This window comes from Phragmites australis, chromosome 9 (genome assembly GCF_958298935.1).
Source record: "Phragmites australis chromosome 9, lpPhrAust1.1, whole genome shotgun sequence".
Lineage (NCBI taxonomy): Eukaryota > Viridiplantae > Streptophyta > Magnoliopsida > Poales > Poaceae > Phragmites > Phragmites australis.
This window is the reverse complement of record NC_084929.1, coordinates 27,735,668-27,756,353: the sequence shown is the minus strand read 5'-3', so window position 1 is coordinate 27,756,353 and position 20,686 is coordinate 27,735,668. Positions and strand designations below refer to the sequence as shown.

At 44.1% G+C, this 20,686-nt stretch overlaps 2 protein-coding genes across 3 annotated transcripts; both read left to right on the top strand.

Moving 5' to 3' along the window:
• Window positions 1-1,464: 1,464 nt before the first annotated feature.
• On the top strand, window positions 1,465-2,899 carry LOC133928967 (ferredoxin-6, chloroplastic-like). 2 transcript variants are annotated; one of them, XM_062375513.1, is made up of 2 exons: window positions 1,465-1,771; window positions 2,146-2,899. In XM_062375513.1, exon 2 carries the CDS (start codon window positions 2,167-2,169, stop codon window positions 2,620-2,622), a length of 456 nt encoding a protein of 151 aa, XP_062231497.1. In that variant the 5' UTR covers window positions 1,465-1,771; window positions 2,146-2,166; the 3' UTR covers window positions 2,623-2,899. The 2 variants fall into 2 exon arrangements, with proteins under 2 accessions (XP_062231497.1, XP_062231498.1); XM_062375514.1 differs by lacking the exon at window positions 1,465-1,771 and adding an exon at window positions 1,796-2,066.
• Window positions 2,900-14,340: 11,441 nt separating this feature from the next.
• Window positions 14,341-19,288, top strand: LOC133928966 (glucan endo-1,3-beta-glucosidase 14-like). The gene is made up of 4 exons (XM_062375511.1): window positions 14,341-14,584; window positions 15,703-16,751; window positions 16,903-17,024; window positions 18,991-19,288. The coding sequence occupies exons 1-3, from the start codon at window positions 14,467-14,469 to the stop codon at window positions 16,951-16,953; spliced, it is 1,218 nt and encodes a 405-aa protein (XP_062231495.1). The 5' UTR covers window positions 14,341-14,466; the 3' UTR covers window positions 16,954-17,024; window positions 18,991-19,288.
• The last annotated feature ends 1,398 nt before the right edge of the window (window positions 19,289-20,686 follow it).

Sequence of the window (20,686 nt, the reverse complement as noted above, 5' to 3'; positions counted from 1 at the left end):
AGATATATAAGAGTTTACATGGTCAATTAGGAAATGTATGTTAGTTATAGAAAGTTTGGAGATCAAAAGGTATAGTCAAATCATATCTGTAAGTCTTATTCAGTTTGAATTAAGAGTTCTGATCTCTTATGGCTAAAATCTACCGTCCTTTAAATATAAAAGTGCCATGGCCAATTGAAAAAATCAACCAATCGGTAAAAACACAATCTATCTTTCATTTTTTTACCTATTTTGCCTAGCTTCTATAGTCATGTTCTCTCTTCTAATCTATATTGATATATGTTCTTGATCTTGACGGCTAAGAACAAGCTGCTGGCCATCTGCGCTTCGACGGGGTCTCTCCCGAGCGTGGGTGACGACGATAGTCCGACAACGCAACGCCACGATCAGAGTATCTTGAGTGCTGCTCGCTGTATTGTGCACACAAGGTGCTCAATGTTTAATGTGACATCTTTTCGCGTCAACGACTGACACAAGTGTTAAACACTTTCCAACTATCCAAAATGTTCGACTACAGAGTTCCTTAAAATTGTGAACATGATTTAGATTCAGTTTGAATAATATTTTCTTCTCTATGTTAATCCGTATTTGAGTCTTGTTCAATATAAGAACACGGACATAGGTTCTTCAATAAAAGAACACGGGCATAGTCTTAATTTCCACATTCGAACAACATTTCGTACATGAGTTCGATTATGAATTAGAAATTCGACATAAATTATACCATATAAAACTAAACAAGCCTATGCAATTTAGTGCCAAAAGAAATGTCTCTGGAACAATCCAGCATATCACAGTGGCGATGTTACAAAATAGCATTATGAATCAGGTGGATACCCGAATCCAACTGAAAAGTTGTACCCAACACGCATATGATGGTATGACGCCGCCATACCAATATGGCAATATATAGAATGCCATTTGTGTCGTTGTAGGATGTGTTTGGTTTTTCGGAAGGGGTTTTATATAGTTATATCATATAGTCTGTTTGATTGGAGTTATATTTGTTGAAAAATAAAGTATTTAGTTGGTTATATATATCTATATAAGCTAACATGAGTTTATCTTTAATTGATTGAAATAAGATTGTATGAACGGATGTAAGAGTTGAAATTGTGATTAGTTACTCGTATAAATATAATTTTTTGATACTGACAAGTGAGTCCACTTGCATGAGCAGATGTATGTTGTATCCATTAGGCCGAGCTGTAAAATGAAGCTCAAATCAAGTTTCACCCCTGAGCTAAACCGAAAACGTATATTTGTATCTGTCAGATTAAATTAGAATAATAAATACAAATAATAAAACATATTTCCCACTAAAATTATAGTATCCACTCAACTAGACTAGAGCAAATTCGGGCATCTAAACACACCGGACTCCTGCTGGCTGGCTGCGCTGATCCCGACCCCTGATCCCTACCAAGGGGCGCCTCATCCCACGAAGCAGCCGCCCAAATCCACCATCTCGCCGTAAGCAGCTCCTCAAAGTCGTCTCAGCAAAATCCTGGCACCACCACGGCCTTTCGCCCAAGCAGGCAGCCGCGCCGACCCACGGCCCAGAGCAAAGCAGAGGCGTCGCGCCCGCGGTCAGTGCCAGTTGGGTCGGGGTCGGACGCGACGCTGCCCCTATTAATAAGCCGCCGTGCGCGTGCCCTGCCACCATCCATCCCCAGTTCCCCGCCTCGCGATCCAGCCCGACCCCGCCTCGCCTCGCCTGGAAACCAGCGTCCGCCGCGCCGTCTCGTCGAGAGGGGAGCAGGAGGAGGAGGTACGCATCGACCGACCCGTCACCTTGATCGCAGCAACGCACGCGCGTACTCGCGGCAGGATCCCGTAGCCGTAGATCGCGCTGTCTGATGTGACGCGACCCTTGTTGCCGTGCTGTGCTCCGCCCTCGGTCCCGCGTCGCGGCAGGTTGTCGCGCGCGCTCGCCTGCCTGCCGGATCTGAGGCAGTGAGGCCTGCTCGGTAGATTTCAATTTGCTCGTAGTGCTGTCACATCTCATGGTAGTAAACCGTAGAGAACAGACAAAGCTGTTTTTTTAGAGTTATCACAAGCCGATGGTAATTGCAAGATATTACATGGATTTCTGATGCTTGCTTTTGAAACTGATCGAAATGTGAACTTGTGCTTTCTTTACAGTAATCCATCAGCACCAGCAAGATGTCGACTGCCACTGCCCCAAGATTGTCCGTCCCCAAATCCGGGGCAAGCTTCCAAACCGCCGCTCCCGCGACCAAGAACCCGTCTTTCATCGGCTACACGAAGCAGACGCCCAGCGCGCCAGGCATACGGCTCTCCAGCAGGTTCAAGGTGTCCGCTACGGCCGTGCACAAGGTGAAGCTGGTCGGCCCGGACGGGGCGGAGCACGAGTTCGACGCCCCCGAGGACATGTACATCCTGGAGGCCGCGGAGAACGCCGGGGTGGAGCTGCCCTTCTCCTGCCGAGCCGGGTCCTGCTCCACCTGCGCGGGCAAGATGTCGACCGGCGAGGTCGAGCAGTCGGAGGGGTCGTTCCTCGACGAGGGCCAGATGGCCGAGGGGTACCTCCTCACCTGCATCTCGTACCCCAAGGCGGACTGCGTCATCCACACCCACCAGGAGGAGGAACTGTACTAGCTTGGCGCAGATGTATGTGCTTCGTTCCATGGCGGCCCATTCGTTGAGGCTCCATTCCATGGTAGAGATTCGTTGTTGCCTTGTTGGGAAGGTCTAGTTTTGTTATGCAGTGATGGGCATCTGGTTCAAGTCATCAGTTCGGTCTCTTGATAAAATCATGTTATATGAGTTGTGACAATAATTGTGGTAATGTGGTTTCACAATCCAAACCGCATTTGTTCTGTGATCAGCAATTGCAACTTATGCGACGTTATGAAATGGTATTCTTAAGCGGACAGATACCAGAGTTCCAGTGGAAAATTTGGCGTGTCATCTGTATGTACTGTTAATCTGTTGTGCGTGCTGAAATGTGACCAGAAGTTCGGAATAATCCCTGATGGACCTAGCTTGAGTAGGAGGCACTGTCCTCACCGTTCATTCGACTTTGAGATTTGGGCTGCAAATGGGTGGGAAAAGCATTTATTGATTTTCTCAAAAAAACACATATGCCTAATTCATAGGCCTCATGTGCCGTGGGCTATCCGGCTGCTTGGACCACGGGCTTGCCATTTCGGACCGTCGCGCCCATTATGCACCGGCACCGCATGAGTTGGACCTCCCATTTGTATTTCGGTTGAGCTGATTCATCCCCTACCCCCCTCTCTCCCTCCCTCCCTCCCTCCGTAGATTGACCTCCTTCTGTTCCCCTTCCATATCCCAGACGTTCTGAGCTCATAACACACCTTGCAATTCTTAATGGTGGTACCCCTCTCGTATCGTCGGCCAGATCTATTCAAGGGATGAGTTTCCTTCGCTGGAGATATGTTGGTGATCGTCGAGGTTAGTTTGAAATCTTGCCCATTTCGGCTTAACAATGTAGCGTAGGCATCTGATCCACATTTATGTTTCGATGATTTCTGATGTTGTTCAAGGATGTTTTCATTAGTCGCCATTGTAGCGTCGATTTAATTTCGTATTTCTCCAGTGTGAGAGACATTTATTTGCACATCTCCCCTCCCCCCTCAAGGTGGTTGCATGTTTCTTGTAGTTTGTCCTAGGGCCTGTTTCTCCTCGCGAGGAAGGATTTCACTCTGGAAGCCAGTCGCTAGGAAGTAGTGCCGATGAGAGCAGTCCTGATAGTGCGCCTGACCTAACTTCCAAGACAACCAATTCTTGTAGCTCCGTCAGAAAATTTTTCTTAGTAGTTGGGAAATTTGGGGATTTCAAGAAGGTGTTGGTGAAGTCCATTGGTTTCGGCGGCCTTCTAGAGATGCCTCTTCTAAAGAAGTTGAACATCAAGTTTAGCATCTGGCTAATGCGTAAGGTTGGTTGTGCTGCTAAAGCTATAGTATTGGATGACGAACGGGTTATACCATTCTTGCTAGATGATGTTAGTCCAGTATTTGGAATTCCATGTGGCTGGTAGGATATTAGTGGTATTGATGCTAACATCTCTCAGGGCACAATTGAGTTGCTGAACGACTCCATTGGAATGACTGACAAGAACCCACACAACCTTAAGGCATTAGAGGCTTTCCTTCTGGTAGAGCTTTTGGCTGACGCCAACAGGATGGCGGTGGATACTTTTAAGGTTGCATTTGTTGTTTTTGCCATGTCCACTTTTCTGGCACCTGCATCCAAGCATGCATATGCGAGTGTCGATTACTGGGGGTGCACTGTTCAGCTCAAGTTGGACGCACCATGTAACCTTTATTTTTTCTTCCTACAGGACCATGCATGCTATATTGCGCTAGAAACTTCGACGGAGACAGGCTGGTGGCGCCAATTAGACAAGTAAGTGCTGCTTAGAACATTTATTTATATAAACATACTTAAATACCTATATATCTTTGTAACTATCTTGTTACTATGGTTCTAGGGCCAACTCAATGAAATATGTGAGGACCTGCTGTATGAAGCGCTGTCAATTGATGGAAATAACACCTGCCTGCCTTTTGCAATCAAAAACAACATAGTGGACTCGTTGTTCTAGGCTAAGCCTCCTGATGCTACTCATTTTCTGTTTGTACCTGCTCAATTACTGCTAATATGATGTTTGATGTACCCTAAGTGTGTAACGTGGAGTTGGATGTTGTGACTTGTAGTTAAAATACTGATAAATTTACTTTTGAATTAGGCATATGTCCATGATTTGTTGTGCCTTTCAATGCTCAATGTTCGTGGGTACCTTACATGGCTATAGTTTTATTCATGGGTTCATGCTTTTGTCCATGATTTGTTCCAATTTGGCATGCACATTCTTGAGCTCGACTCAGCATGCAGAAGTGTCAACATTCAGAACTTATATATTTTCTGTAACCATTATAGCTCACTAATCAAAATAATCAGACACAACACATCTCATTGCCTTTATACTACTTACATATTACATATTCGGTTCTGCTGGATACACCAATGCCAGTAAGCTATATAACCTACAATTCCATAATGAAACCATCATTGTGTATAGTGTCCCTGCTTTCACAAAACACACAGGCCGCACCGCCTAGCCATACTACTTACAAATGGCTATTGTGGCAGTGGCCCAAAGTTTCACTGCCTCTACACCATCACTTACAATTCCATAGCACCATGCCCCCCTAAATCTTACTTGATAGCATCACCAAAAGAGCAAAACATTATGAACACAGTTTGTCAATTATGTCAAGTCCACTGACATAACTGACGGAAGGGACCCATTGTTGCCATACATCGACAGCAAGTTGTAAAGCATGTACCTCCTCATCGTTGCAATTGATGCCTACAAAGCAAATTTCAAAATTATCATTACCATGTACAAATGATGCAACTGCTGTGAAGATTCCTTGTACGTACCGTATCCACATCAAATTGTTGTTTCTCCCCATCAAAGTACACAACGTAATGAACCACATAGAACCCAGAATTAGCACTGCACATAATACATCTCACTCAATTTATCAGCCATGCCACATTGCACTATTCAATTATTAACTATGCACAAAACTCACCTAGTGCTTGCGCTATGCTTCAGTGTGTGGAAGATCGGTTTCCACTCTTTGGGTCCTAAATCCAGTCCTTTCCAGAAAGCCTCCTTGCACTTCCAGAAGCCTTCATGAAGTACCTCCAAGTACTTTTCATGCTTCTTCTGCATTTCTGATTTTTGAGTGTTGCTCATCGTTTGGTATCCATAATTGTTAACATGTTAATCTGCATAACGCAACCCAAAACCTCTCTCCCATGAATATATATTGTAGAATTCAAATGCTTCATCAAGCAAATCAAAAATCATTCCTTCCTCTGGCTCCAGTATGAACTCTGTACACCTGAACCCTTTTAATGCCTGTTCCAGTGGACTGACACACCCAGGAACATACGCCTGCTCGCTTGGCCCGCTCTTGCAACGCCAACTGTGTAGCATAACAAAAAACAATTTAGCAGCTGCAACACACCCTAAACACACTTGTCTTACTGAATGTACTTGATGTCGCCTAGAGGGGTGAATAGGCATTCCTGAAATTTTAAAACTTTGCAGTGGATTAAAATAGACCCGGATACTCCGGTCAAGTCCGGATACTCCGAGGTCCGGAGTATCCGATCTAACCCGGATTATCCGGCCTATACAAGAGCGCAAAATCAAAGTAATTTAAGAGAAGTTTTATATGATCTAAAGGTCACCACAGGTCCTACCAGGTGTATAAGCTTCTTTTCAACAAGAACCTGCAGTTAGAGACTCACAAGCACAAAAATCGGGAAAATCTCCAAAATCAACTAGAACAAAGTAACTTTGCAAGAATGTAAAGGAGACAAGGAATTTATCCTGAAGTTCGGCCACTCCACAAAAAAGTACCTACGTGTCCGTTGAGGAGCACACAAAGAGCCAGGTCTCTTTCAACCCTATCCTCTCCTAGCGACCACAAAGATCAAGCTAGGGTACTTACTCAACTTGATGATGGATTACAAACTTCCCGTGGCACTCCACAAATCTTGGGTGCTCTACGGGCGATGCCTCGCCATCTAGGAGCATGAAGCTACAAGAGTAAAAGATTGTGAATCGAAAGCTTGACGATGACTCGAATACTCAAAGATTTGGTTTTTGCTCTCAAGCTCTTAATCTCACTCACCAAACCCTAAATCTCAAATCTAGCAAGAAACGAGGCTCTAGATGGGGTTTGGGAGGGCTCTTCAATGCTTTGAAGGTGTTTGTCCACAAGCAGCTCAGCAAAAGTAGCAACATTCAATTGGAGGGGGAGAAGATGTATTTATACCCTTCCCTCAAAAACTAGTCGTTACTGTGCTGGTTGACTTTTACCAGAGTATCCAGACTTGCCTAGAGACTTTGGCCAGCATAGAGACTCGAGCACAGAACGCTGTCACAAACTAGCTGTTACGGCGAAATTTGAACTGACCTGGAGACTCCGACCTTAAATATTTAAGCCCAAAAAGAGAGGCTCTGGCGGAGTCTTAATTAGAGACTCTGGCTAAAACACCAGATCCCGGAGTATCCGGCCCAACCCGGAGACTTCGGTCTAAAATATTTTAAGGACTAACCGAGACTCTCTAGCGGAGTTTCACCCGAAGACTCCGGCCAAAAATGCCAGACCCCGGAGTATCCGGTACCAACCGGAGACTCCGATATTAAATATTTTAAGGACTAACCGAGACTCTCTAGCGTAGTCTCACCCGGAGACTCCAGCCAAGAATGCCAGACCCCGGAGTATCCGGCCCAACTCGGAAGACTCCGGACTCAGACAACTCAGCCCTTTTTCTTGGTGTCTGTGGGTAATTGTGTCTCTCATCTTTTGATTCTAAAAGGACACTTTGAGCACTGAGACACCAACAAGACTATCAAATGAATCCGTCTTGATAGTACGGTATTTCTAAACTCAAATTCAAAAGATAAAATTAATTAAAATCTATTGAGCAACTACAATCTGCTTCTCTTTTCTTTTTGAGGGATGCCATCGTCCATTAAATTCACCAATGAGACTAAATCCTGTTCATAATATCAATAAACTCATTAGTCCCTTAATTGTTTGTCATTGATCAACAAAACCAACTTAGGGGGCCTAGATACACTTTCACTTACTCATGTTACTACCTTTTCTACTATCGACGAAAACTATAATCACTTTTCAAACATACAAGCTACTCATTCGTACATTCAATCGAACAACCAACACATGCAGCTAAGAAATTCATAGATCCTTTTTGTACTGTAACATTGGCTTACCGTTTATTGTACCCTGGATGAGTGTCGTTGCTCTCCATGCCACAGTATCTAGGAGATTCCTCCGTGCTGCCCGTGACCAAACCAGACAGAGCGCCAGTGGCCAATCTCCCGGCCCCATCCTACACTATGGATCGTGTCGGCTGTGCTCCACCATTGACGCTGCCACTTCCACTCTCCGCCATCGACTGCTATCCTCGGCCCACCCTTCAGCTCTTGCCACTGCCACCTCCACCGTACACCTCTCGCCGTTGGTTTCCCCGCTGGCATCGGACGCACCTCCCCAGCCGCTGGAAACTCTCCTACCCTAACAACAAAGGATGCACAATCTAGAAGGGGAGAATGGGGCGCCTGAAAACTTGTAGTAGGAGCCACACATGCCTCTCGTAATGAGCCTCTTGTTTCCTCAGTAAATTGTTTTGGACCATAAAATGACCACTACCTCTAACTCTTTGTTTGTCTTGCACCTTGGTCCACAACCCACCCACCCACCAGCCCGTTGTTGCCCCTACTCGGTTCCATTTTATCAAAATCCAAATTTCCAGCACATGTGCCCTCCCACAGATCTCGATGTAACAATTAATGGTCCTGATTATGTCTTCCACTCACTGCACTTTTAAGAAATCCTCCTCCAGCCTAGAAGTTCACACATTACCAGAATTTTTTTGGATATACCACCTCAAAAAATTTAGATTTCCTTTTTCTTTTGGACCTAGCCCCAATGAATTGAATGGATAGATATATAGATGGGATTGGATCTGTGTAATCCAAAGTCCAATTGGACTAAATCTTGTTTGGACTTGCTTGTACGGACCTTGATTGGACTTGGACATCCAACTAATACACACACACGGTGAATCTGTTCTGCGCATACGCACAAAACAGACCTGAATTGCGCATTGGCATGTCGACTGAGCTAGGCTTCCTTCCCCGAGTGTGGCCCAGTCGTACACAAACTATAGGAGTCAATCTACTTATGCCATGAACATATCCAAACCACCCACTAGAGAAAACATGCATGCATCTAAAGAATGTTTTGTTGATTCCAATCGTTAAAATACAAATATCTCTATAATTGTAGATCCGATTTTGATCCATTTGAAACATATTGTTGGAAAAATGTACTCAACAAAACGAGATCCATGAAGGATATATTTTGATGAAGTTTTAGGATCATAATATAATTACAACATAGTAGACGCTCTAGTTACAACATGGTAAACAATATAGTTACAACATTACAAATTGCAATATGGTTGCAACATTATCGAGTCAGTACTAATTACAACATGGTAAACAATCTAGTTACGATATGCATTATCGAGTGTGGACCGGTTATAACATGATAGACACTCTAGTTACAATATATTAAATAATATAGTTGCAACATTGCCGATTGTAACATGGTAGATACTCTAGTTACAACATAGTAGACAATCTAGTTGTTGCAAATATGACCATTTTAGGGTATATATGTGATTTGGTGATTAATGACAACAAAGTCAATGGGACTAACATGTTTATAAAGTATATGCTTTAGTAGGTCTCATAGATGCAATACATGAAGAAGCCACCAAAACTGAACTCAAGAAAGATTAAATTGGACAAGTTCAGAGAAGATTGAACTCACCTAATAGTCTGATGTTTAGAAAGGATAACATACCAGATGACCTGGTGCTTAGCGAGAATTCACACCGGAGTATTTTGACTCGGAAGAGGTGCTTCAAGTCAACACATCGGATGATCCACATTGTTGAGTGATTACTAATTACAACATGTTAAACACTCTAGTTACAACATGATGAACACTCTAGTTACAATATGATAGACAATCTAGTTACGACATGCATTATAGAGTGTGGACTAGTTACAACGTGGTAGACACTCTAGTTATAATATGCTGAATAATATAGTTACAATATTGCTGATCACAACACGATCACAATTAGTTACAATCAGTCACCGGGACAGGTAAGTTATAATCTCGCTATGCATATAGTTGTAACTGCTCTATGCCTATAGTTGCAACGGGTAGTTTCAATCACTATATTGTGCAACTATTTCAAAGTTTGCCAAAATATATCCACAATGGATCTAGTTTTGTTAAGTATTTTTTTAAGTAAGATGCTTTAAGCGGTTCATCAATCAGAATTACGGTTTAGGAGAAATTTTGTCTAAAAAATTAGAATGAGAGAGGAGGTGAAATGGTGGGATTCCTTTCAACAGCCTTTGACCATGCATGAGTGATAGGTGGGTGGGAGCGCGCTCGGTCAGTGGGGCTGGCACGCTCGTTAGAGCTTAGTTGGCTGCTCGATCAAGCGTGGGTGCATGACATGAGCGCATTCTGCAGGTACACTACACGTACCTGCAGAACACACACACACACACACACACACACACACATATATATATTCAATATTTGCAAAACTAAGCACCCGTTTCAAAAAATTACACTTCTAACCTACCATCGACTGTTGGAAGGGAGATAGTAAGGTGTCACCCATCCAACGGGCGACACCTTGATGTGGAGCAGAAGATGCCGCCCATGCAATGGGTGACACCTTCCTAGGGTTGCTGGCTGTTGAGTTTAGGGTTTTGCCGTGTTCATTTTGGTTTGCGCTAGAGTTAGCATCATCCATCTGTCGCCATTTGGTGTTTTCGATGTATTTGAAAGTCCAGCACCATTTGGTATTTTTGAGATAATATGATATGTGGACCTGTCAAAAGGATAGTTGAACACGATAATTTTAATCGAAGCAGCAGCAATATGGTACACGATCATTCTAACCTATCCATCTATTGCCTCTAAGCCTAACATGCCGTAAGGAATGTAAACAACATGATTACAACATCAACTCTACTAAGTGCAACGTGGATACTTTCCCTTCCTCGCCACTTCCTCCACCCTCCCCTCCCCTCTCCTCTCCTCTCCTCTGCGCTCTGCTATACTCTCTCTCGGGTGCACAGTGCAAATGGTGGCATGAGGGATCCCGGGGCCGGTGCGCCCTTTATATAGGAAAAGGTGTCGCCTTTCCAACGGGCGACATCTTTTTCCAGTGAGCCTAGGCCTGCGCGCAGACACTCCTGTCACCTGTTGGAAGTGTGACACTTTTTTCTATATAAACGGTGCGTAGACCATCCAACGGGTGACACGTTGCTGTGGCAACCACGTCAATGGGTTTACTTAATTCACACCTATTTTACTGTGGCCCCATTAGGTGTCGCCCATTGGATGGGCGCACCTTGTTGTTGCCCTTACAACGTGCGACGGTAGGTTTGAATTGTATTTTTTTTAAACGAATGAATAGTTTACAAATATATATATATATTCTCGACATCCAACACCACAAGATCCAGTAGTATCCAATATCCATTTGGATAGAAACGGTAAATATCCAATGCCCATCGGACCTCATCGGACTCAATTCTTCTATTTGTTGTCGTCCTCCTCGTCAGACCCATGGTTGCCCCATGACTGGATGGGCGAGGTCGTCGCGTACTCGTATCCAAGAAGTTTGATGGCTCATTAGAGTTCATGAAGCTGCAATACCACATGGGGCCTATCCTCGCAGCCAGACATCACCATGTATCCCATCTGATACGGCATGTGGCTCACATAGCAAAAGCGCAAGCACACCATCGACGCCCTCCTTTACTTCCACTTGTTCCAAGAGAAGCACATCATGCCTACCTCTATGGCCGCATGATGGTTCATGCCGAGGCTGTACACCGACAAGACCTCGACGAAAGTGTCGATGGTGGTGGCGCTCGGGCAGGAGTGGTCCAATGCTCAAAGTTGTCCTAGATGGACATCCCATCCATAGTGCATCCTCCATTTCATGGGCAGGAACAATTAAGAAGAGATGGGTATCCCGTCCAAATCCCATAGGTCGTACTGGATCACTTTGTTGGTTGCCAATGCTTGGTCAAATCCTACTGAGCTTGGATGGCACTCATCTCCTCATCCTATCTAGAGTCTAAACTGCCCTTGACCTCTACCCCCTCGTTGTGACCCCCACATCACCACCTCAGCCTCTTCGTAGGTGCGTCGCCTGCGCATTTAGCACCTGAAGTCATTGTTGTCACATTCACCCTCCATGGTGACTTGCAGGAGCTGGCCGCCGATGCTGCATAGCCCCCACCAACGCCATGCTCGTTGTCCTCACCATGCACGTCACAATGTGTTCAAGAGTCAAAACGTTCCAGTTCATCTCCAATCTCTGGACTACATCTCCGACTATTATTGGACAGTGTTGGATGGATTTGGATTTATGGAAGTTGGATTGGATCGGATCGGAGGTTACATATTTCTATTGGGTTTGGACTGGATTGGAGGCTTGCTTTAGTTGGATTTTAATTGGAGTCCTCTATTTGGATTTGGATTTCAATCCAATCCCACCTTTAGATAGATACTAGCTCCTTTCTTGAAATCTAAATGCTGATATATGCGTAACTTTCTATATCCAGACTGAACTTCTCTATTTCTTGCAACTTTGGTGTTCAAAATTAATGGGGCTTTTGGTAGGGATTTTTGGGGGCGTTTCTATATAGAAACAGGAGAATCCTTGCCAAACGGTCCGATGGCAGGTGATTTGAGATAGAAAACAGAGAAAACATTTCTTGTTTTTACACTACTACGGAAAAACAGTTAAGAGTAGTTTCACCCAAGAATCACCTCCTCCTTTCCTACCTCCCCCTACCATTTCAAAGTAATTACGTGTTTTGTCACTGGACAAAAATCTCCACCACATAGCCTAACTCATGCATTAATAAATTAGATATCCAAATACCTGGATGTTTCTAATATATTGTGACCTGATTAATGATGTTATTATCGCATTATGATTTCATATTTTATTTTGTAAAAAATCAGCACATGCAAATAGGACATATTTGTCAATTGGATCACTATCCTCTATTTTAGAATCAAAATTCAATCAACCGGCCAAACAATTTTAAAAGTGATTCTAGTCCGTTAGAGAAACATTTCTAGAGATAAACCAAATCATAAACTTTTGTCAGAGAATTCAGAACCCTGCTAAACCGAATCAGAAACGTTTCTCGGGCCTAAATCTTGAGAGCTACGCAGGACATGGATCTGCTTACGGTGGGTCCTCTGCTCTATGTTATTTAGCTCAGCTATCCTCATTAAGTGCATGTTGAACTGTTTATCTGACAGCGTGATCAAGCTGATATGCATTCTCTATCTTTCAGTTGGAACTGTTCCGATATGAACAGTTCGTGCATGGGCACTAAAGCAGCACCGTCGCTGAATAGTAGCAATCCCTTCCGCTCCACGTCATCCTATAGTAGATCAGCATTAACACGTAGTATCTTTTTTCTTCTTTTTTCAGTGTGCGGTGACAGATCTGGTCTTCAACCATTAGCATCAGTTGCGGATTTGGTTTGTTCATTTACCATTGAGCATTCATCACAAAAAAAAAAGAACCATTTGAGCATTTTCTCGCAAAACAAAAGGAAAAACGTTGAGCATTTAAATGCTGAAGCAAAATCAAAATTTACTCTTGCGTACATAAATTGGATTTTAAACTTTCGTCATGTGGAGTGTTGAATGTTGAGCATTCATCAGTTGCTTTCGATAACTATGTTCATACGTTTACAATTTACATACCCAATGAACCAAAGAAGAAATTCTTCCTGACAATCAGGCTGACATGTAAAAAAAATAATCAAGAATTAGTGATCAACCATCGTATAGTTTGGTTTGGTATGAACGCAAAGCTAACCAACCTTTCTAGTGGCCAATTTGAGATCACATGACAAACTTTCACTGTCAAGCAGGTCCTCATCAAGCGTGACGTGCTGACGTGGAAACTTTAATATTTGGTCCGCGACCACTACCAGTCAGTCATCTGCTCACCGCCGCCGGAGCCAAGCCAAGGCTACGAAGTTACAGTAGACGATGCCACGAAACGCGCAGCACCGTGCACGTGCGGCAGCCGGCAGGATGAAAGTGGGCCGGTCGGGTCAATAGTCTTTTCAATAAAAAAACCTTTCTACTTTATTTAAGCTTTACATTTCTAAGATATTTTGGTAGTTCGATCGTGGAATTTATTTGTTTCGGTATTTCTGAATATGAGTGTGTGACTTGTTATAATTAATCTTATTAATAATACATAGGAAGAGCCTATCTTATGAATTTTAGGTTTGACACGGTTGAGTTTGAATGTACAAATTGTGTCGAGGGATTATCAAATTGTGATCTCGATTCGAGTCGGGTTTAGGTGGCCACTCCTCTCTCTTATGCAGCGACTCCTCTCTCCAACCTTCTTTGCTCGTGGTTAGCGGCCATACCACCATCGGATTTCAGGTCTCTTATTGGGTCTTATATCCCTATCGGAGCTGGGTCAGACCGGATGTGATTTTGCACCGATAAAAATTTCAGAACCAGATCAGATTTGATATCTCAAATTTCAAATCAATAAGTTTTCGCTCCACCTAATCTTGATCCTTACCATCTTTGCGGCAGGCTGCAGCGACTGCTGCTACTATAAAGAAAGAGCTGGGAAAGGTAGGCGACCCGTCCTGGCCCCGACAGGAGAGAAACGCGCGAGTTAATGCGACCCTAACCGCGCTGCAGCTGCGCTAGCTCCCCGTATCGCCCTGAGAGTCCCGAGGGAGAGGGAGAGAAGCTGATGAGCAAGCGGATAGACACGGCAGGAGGGAGACGAGGCATGGCGCGGGTGGAGCTCTGCACCGTCGTTACCTCCTCCTCGCTTCCGCTCTGCCTCCTGCTGCTCGCGCTCCTTTCAGGTACGGTGCTAGAGAAGAGACCCTTCTCTCTGTTCGTGGCTGCTTTTGCGGTAGAAACGTAGTTCGTCCTTTGGTCCTTGGACAGTTGGACATGCATGAACATCCTTGATCTTCAAGTTTTGCTCGAGGTTTTGGATCAATTCTTTGGGATTAAGAAGCTCCCTGCACAGAAATGGAATTCGGTTTTCTTTTTCTGCTATCCGTTTCTTCTCCGTCCCATTTCAGCTGGGAGAAGAGTGCGTTGAGTTCAGTTTCTGTAAGGGCAATGCCGCAGGAAAAAAAATGTTTGTAGATTTGAGCATGGGAGATGGGATCATCCTATCATGTAGCGAAACAGCTGTTCTTTCTTTTTCTTTGATGACACGAAACAATTGTTGCATTGCGAGGGTCGTTGTCGTAGTTTATTTGAGCGTATTTCGGCTTGTCCGACGTGTGTTTGACAGAGAAACCAATCAATTTCCACGTCATACGGTGATCCCTTGTTGAAATCACGTATGCCTGATTTGACATTTGTTTGAACTTTTCCGCTGGTTGCATGCATTGCTGATGAATAGTCGGTGTGTACGTTTTATCTTCGGAAACGACTTCCCAACCAAGAGTATTAGAATCCATTTTATGTGAAAAGGAACAAATTGAATTTCCTCTAAACTTTTGTTTTTGAGATGCCGAATTTCATATATACCAAATTGAATTTCCTCTAAACTTTTGTTTTTGAGATGCCGAATTTCATATATACCATGCTAATGATTGAGTTGCAATGACAAACATCGCATAATTTAGAGTAGTCCTTTCGCCCCTATACAAATGAACGTTACCATGCATCGTTTGTTCAAATTAACTTTTCTTTTATCGTTTTAGCTGTCTTGTATCTAGGAAAAAAATCAAGCTTAGTATATCTAATATATCTGGTTTATTAGGTGTGTCAATGAACCCCGATAGAAAAAAATTACCATATTTATTAGTATTTTATTTGATTTTATTTAAATTTATTTGAATTTTGTTTAATATATCCGATATATTAGGTTACCCGTGAACTCCGGTAAATTTAATTTACTGGTAAAAAAATTCTGCCAGTATCTGAATGGTTTCACTTTCTCTTTGGAACGTCTCGCGGGCAGCCACCGACGTTGTGTTGGCGGCGACGGCGCCACTCAAGTTCGGCATCAACTATGGCCAGATAGCGAACAACCTCCCGCACCCGACGCAGGTGTCGGGCCTCCTGCAGTCGCTCAACGTCAACCGGGTCAAGCTCTACGACGCGGACCCTGCCGTCCTCACGGCCTTTGCCGGCACCGGCGTCGAGTTCATCGTCGGCAACGAGGACCTCCACAACCTGACCGACGCCCGCAAGGCCAGCGAATGGGTGGCGCAGCAAGTGCAGCCGTTCCTCCCCGCCACGCGCATCACCTGTATCACCGTGGGCAACGAGGTGCTCTCCGGCAAGGACACGGTCGCCATGCAGAGCCTTCTCCCCGCCATGCAGGCCGTCTACCAGGCGCTGGTCGACCTCGGCCTCGGCGGCCAGGTGAACGTCTCGACGGCGCACTCCGTCAACATCCTCGCCAGCAGCTACCCGCCGTCTGCCGGCGCCTTCCGGGAGGACATCGCGCAGTACATCCATCCGCTGCTCAACTTCCACGCCGAGGTCGGCTCGCCGTTCCTGATCAACGCGTACCCGTTCTTCGCCTACAAGGCGAGCCCCGGGAGCGTGTCGCTGCCGTACGTGCTGTTCGAGCCCAACCCCGGCGTGCGCGACCCAAGCACCAACCTCACCTACGACAACATGCTCTACGCCCAGATCGACGCGGTGTACGCGGCCATGAAGGCCATGGGTCACACGGACATCACCGTGAGGATCTCCGAGACCGGGTGGCCGTCCAAGGGGGACGACGACGAGGTGGGCGCAACCGTGCAGAACGCTGCGGCGTACAACGGGAACCTGATGAAGAGGATTGCGATGGGCCAGGGCACGCCACTCAAGCCGGACGTGCCCGTCGACGTGTTCGTGTTCGCGCTGTTCAACGAGGACATGAAGCCCGGGCTGGCGTCGGAGAGGAACTACGGGCTGTTTTACCCCAACGGCACGCCAGTGTACAACCTCGGATTCAACGGAGCATCCCTCAGCCCGTCGCCGACGTCGAAGTTCTCCTCTTCTTCCAAGCCGGCGGTAAGTAAGGGAGTTATGAGTTTATTGCCTGAACTCTGAATGAAAATTTCGCTCTCATAAAAAAACACAGGATTACAGAAAGATTGTCAAATAACATCTCTGTCACAAGAAGCTTATCCTTCTTTCTTACCCATCATGTTCATTGTTGCAGATTACATTTCCGGTGGCAGTTGTTGTCCTTCTAGCTGCCTTTTTCCTATGACCAGCCTACACAAGTATTACGCGAGGGGGATTGCGATATTTTTCTGACCCACATATTAATCTGACTTTTAGGTGAGCTTATCTTTGTAGTATTGCTGTTAAGCTGTTCGTGATATTTTTCATTTTAGTTAAAATACAAAAAGTCACCTGCAAATTAGGAGTTTTCAAACCAAATATATCCCTATTCCTTACGAACTAACAGCTGCAAGTTTTATGCCTTTTCAAAATTTTCCCTGTGCCTATTGACCGAATATAGTGGCCTCTCCAGCCTTATCCTCGGTGTTTGACTCGTTAAGACAAGCTTGTCTACAAGTTTTCTGGGAGTTTAGTGTGGCCACCTCCCAGATCCGCCCATCTTCCCCAAATTCAGCCGCCACCACCGCCCTTTATGATTCTCCCACTCAGACATGCTCCAATACAATTATTTACGTCTAGAACATCTCTAGCACCTCCTGATAATATGTTGGACGAGCTAAACCACGTTGGAAACCATGTGACTCACATCGGTAGGTCAATGAGCACAAAGGAAATTTTAAAAACATTAAACTTACAGGTGTTAGACCGTAAGGAATTGAGATGTAGATGGTTGTTTGAAGAAAAAAAAAACCGGCTTGCAAGTGGTTTTTTTTATTTTTCTCTATTTTTTCTCTAAACCTATTTGTCCAACCATTCCTAGGCTTGTTTGGCACTGCTGCCGTTTCAAAATTACATTTTTTTTTCTTATTATGGATGTCGCAGTTACTTGAAAGCATCTTTTATATAGCAATAACAAATAAATGATACTAGAATTAGTAAAAACTCTCCTAAGTTCGTCATCACATCATAAGTTCACAACAAGTGCAAACTGTCCCTTAGGCTGTGTTTGTTTGCTGCTTCTGAAACTGCTTCTGCTACTGGCAGAAGTCAGAAGCCAGAAGCCAGAACAAACGAGGTTCTGGAGAAGTGACTTCTGGAGAAGCCAGAAGCCTGTTTCTGAGGAAAATGAACTAAAGCTGAGAAGCTCGCTGAGATGTGCTTCTCTGAGAAGCTATGTGCTGAGAAGCCAAAAATTTATTATAGAAGCCAACAACCTATTTCCAAAAGCAGCTTTTTAGACAAGCCAAAAGCACAGTTTTTCAGAAAAGCTCAAAAGCAGAAGCTCAAACAAACACGGCCTTAGTATATCAGCTTTCTAACATGGTTCCTGAGAACATTTTCAGCCATGAAATCGAGTAGTTTGACATACCTTTGTCAGCCTTGATGTTAGGTGGTCGGTCATCCTGCCCTGGAGGCAACATATATGTCTGGTCTTTTTCGCATCTGGCGCGCCATGTGAACGATGTCTTTGGTTAGCGTATCACCCAGGGAGGGAAAAGGCCGGTGGTTGTCCTGCCCATGTCCGGAGAGCTCTAAACCGACCAACCAAAGAGAACATCCTAGGTCGCGCCATCTAAGAGAATCGAGTGAGCATTGGCCAAATCGAATAAGCATGCTTCCGTTCCATGGCTACTTTTGAGAAGCCATTGTCCTTCTGGCCAAATCCGGAGCCTGTTGCCGTTGAGCGCTCGCTGTTCTGTCATTGAACCTTAAGAACAGGGCATTTTCTGAGAGGTCCAGACTAACTAACTTTTCAAAACTAAGCAATGTCTTCTGCTTAGATCCTACTAGTATTTCAACAATGAGGGGATTGTGCCATATAATAGAATTTTCTCCACTTCTATAGCGAGAGCAAACCAAGTACTGATAAGAATGTTTAGGCAGAACAAGTACTGACTCTTGCTTTGGTCATCCAATAGTTGATAGTATCCATTTTACTTGTCCCACATGGACCATGAAATGAGTTTCTTTTTCTAGAGCTGACAAAACCTAGACTTATGAACGAGGATTTTTCATTTTACACTAGAAATTTTGCCAAAGTAAGATCAAACAAGCGCTTCCGCCTCTTTGTTTTCGATATGATATGCTCAGTCGAGTTATTCCTTGCAAGGTCCCTGCCATGCAAGTTGACAACTGACAAATTCTGATAATGGTTTCATTGCTCATTTTCTTTCTGATGCAGGTTTTCGAGAATTTTTCTACCATTCATCAGTTGATTGGATTGTAGGTTATAGTTCTATATGGAAGAGAAGGCTGATGCATCACTAGCATGTCCATGCACCTGTTCTTGCCGAGCAGTTGAGCTGCTGTAAAATTTTGAAAACATGAGCTAAATTGGAATAGAGCAATAGAAGTGGCCCACGAGTGGTCCTATAGCATCAGCGAGCATGCGACTGAGCTCATAGATTTGTTGTTTGGTTTTGTTATTTCTCTGTACTATTTACCTTGTTATACTGGTACAAGTCTGTAAGATTGTTCTTGGTGTAATTGTGACAGTTATAGCTTGTGTGGTTGATGCTAATGATCACTCATGTATAAGAGCAATTTTCAATCTCAAATTCACAATCTAGACAAGAAAACTAAAACTAAGTAACACAACCACTGCCCTAGCTCGCAAAATGGAGAGGAAAAAGATCAACATATTTACCAAAAATAACAAGGGTAATAGACCGGATGGCGCGGTCATGGGCCGAAGGTGGGCTTCACATGCCCAATGGTCGGTGATGGATAAGCGACGGCATGTAGGTGTTGGTGATATGCGCTAGAGGTGATCATATATGCAGACTGGATCTGCAAGTAGGATTTAATATGATTAAATGTTAATTAGGATTTAAAGTTATGATGACTTTAATGTGATTAAATACCCTTTATCGTACTCTATATAAGATGAGGTAGTAGCTGTAGGCACAATAGTTGATTCAACCACAAAACTATAGCCGCCACCTCTTCATGAACTCCCTACAAAACCTTAGCCGGTCGCGGTGCTAGCACACCGACGTACGACATTTCATCTCTATACGTGTGGATACCGTGAATGCATTGTTGTCGTTGTTGTGGTGCTGATCGGCAACAAGGACACTACAATAAGATCGACTACTTCATCTTCGTGGTCAATGAGGTGATCGACTACTTTCTCTTTGTGGATGCACACGACTCTTCTTTTGCTGCACTGCGCATTTAGCGGTAACGATCCATGATTCTCTACTCGCATGTTTTCCTAGTTGAAAGCATTAGAGAAATTTAATTTATCTTAGCGTAGCCTACTCATTCCCTAACAGTGGTACCAGACCCTACATATATAGTTTTTTTATCTAGATCGGTCACATATAGTTGATATGTTGTAATAATAGATTTGATTTATTGGCGTTCTTATGATTGGTTCATGTGATGAATTAGGTGATGTGCGGTTTAATGTAATAGGGGTCGGATGAGATGTGAATCAATGGAACCATATGACCAAAAGATTAGCTCGCTCTCCCACCTGGCTAAGCGTGCGACCTTGCCCCTACCGGTTCGAATCACCATCGGGGCTAACAGTGTGCACCGCTACATGGCTGGAAGAACAACAGAACGAGGTTATGTGTGTTATCATCGTTTCTAGAAAACCTCATGCGATGATCAATATGATTGATCTAGTGAAAATTGAGACATTGTGAATTAGAATCAGCTTGATATGATCAATCGACTGGATCTATGACTGGCCAGCAGGACCTCTTTTGCGTAGCGTACATGCATAGATTGCTTTAATAACATGTTCAATCATGCCATTTGAATTCGATTCTATGCTTAACTTATTTTTGCAGAAAATGATGTGACTGGTATGGTCTTATTATGTATGTAATTCCATGGCTTGTGTGTCAGGGTTAATTGTAGTCTAA

Coding starts and splice junctions, on each gene's coding strand:
- LOC133928967 (XM_062375513.1), top strand. CDS start 2,167: ATGTCGACTGCCACTGCCCCAAGATTGTCCGTCCCCAAATCCGGGGCA.
- LOC133928966 (XM_062375511.1), top strand. CDS start 14,467: ATGAGCAAGCGGATAGACACGGCAGGAGGGAGACGAGGCATGGCGCGG. Junction 14,585..15,702: donor GCTGCTCGCGCTCCTTTCAG/GTACGGTGCTAG, acceptor TCTCGCGGGCAG/CCACCGACGTTGTGTTGGCG. Junction 16,752..16,902: donor CCTCTTCTTCCAAGCCGGCG/GTAAGTAAGGGA, acceptor TCATTGTTGCAG/ATTACATTTCCGGTGGCAGT.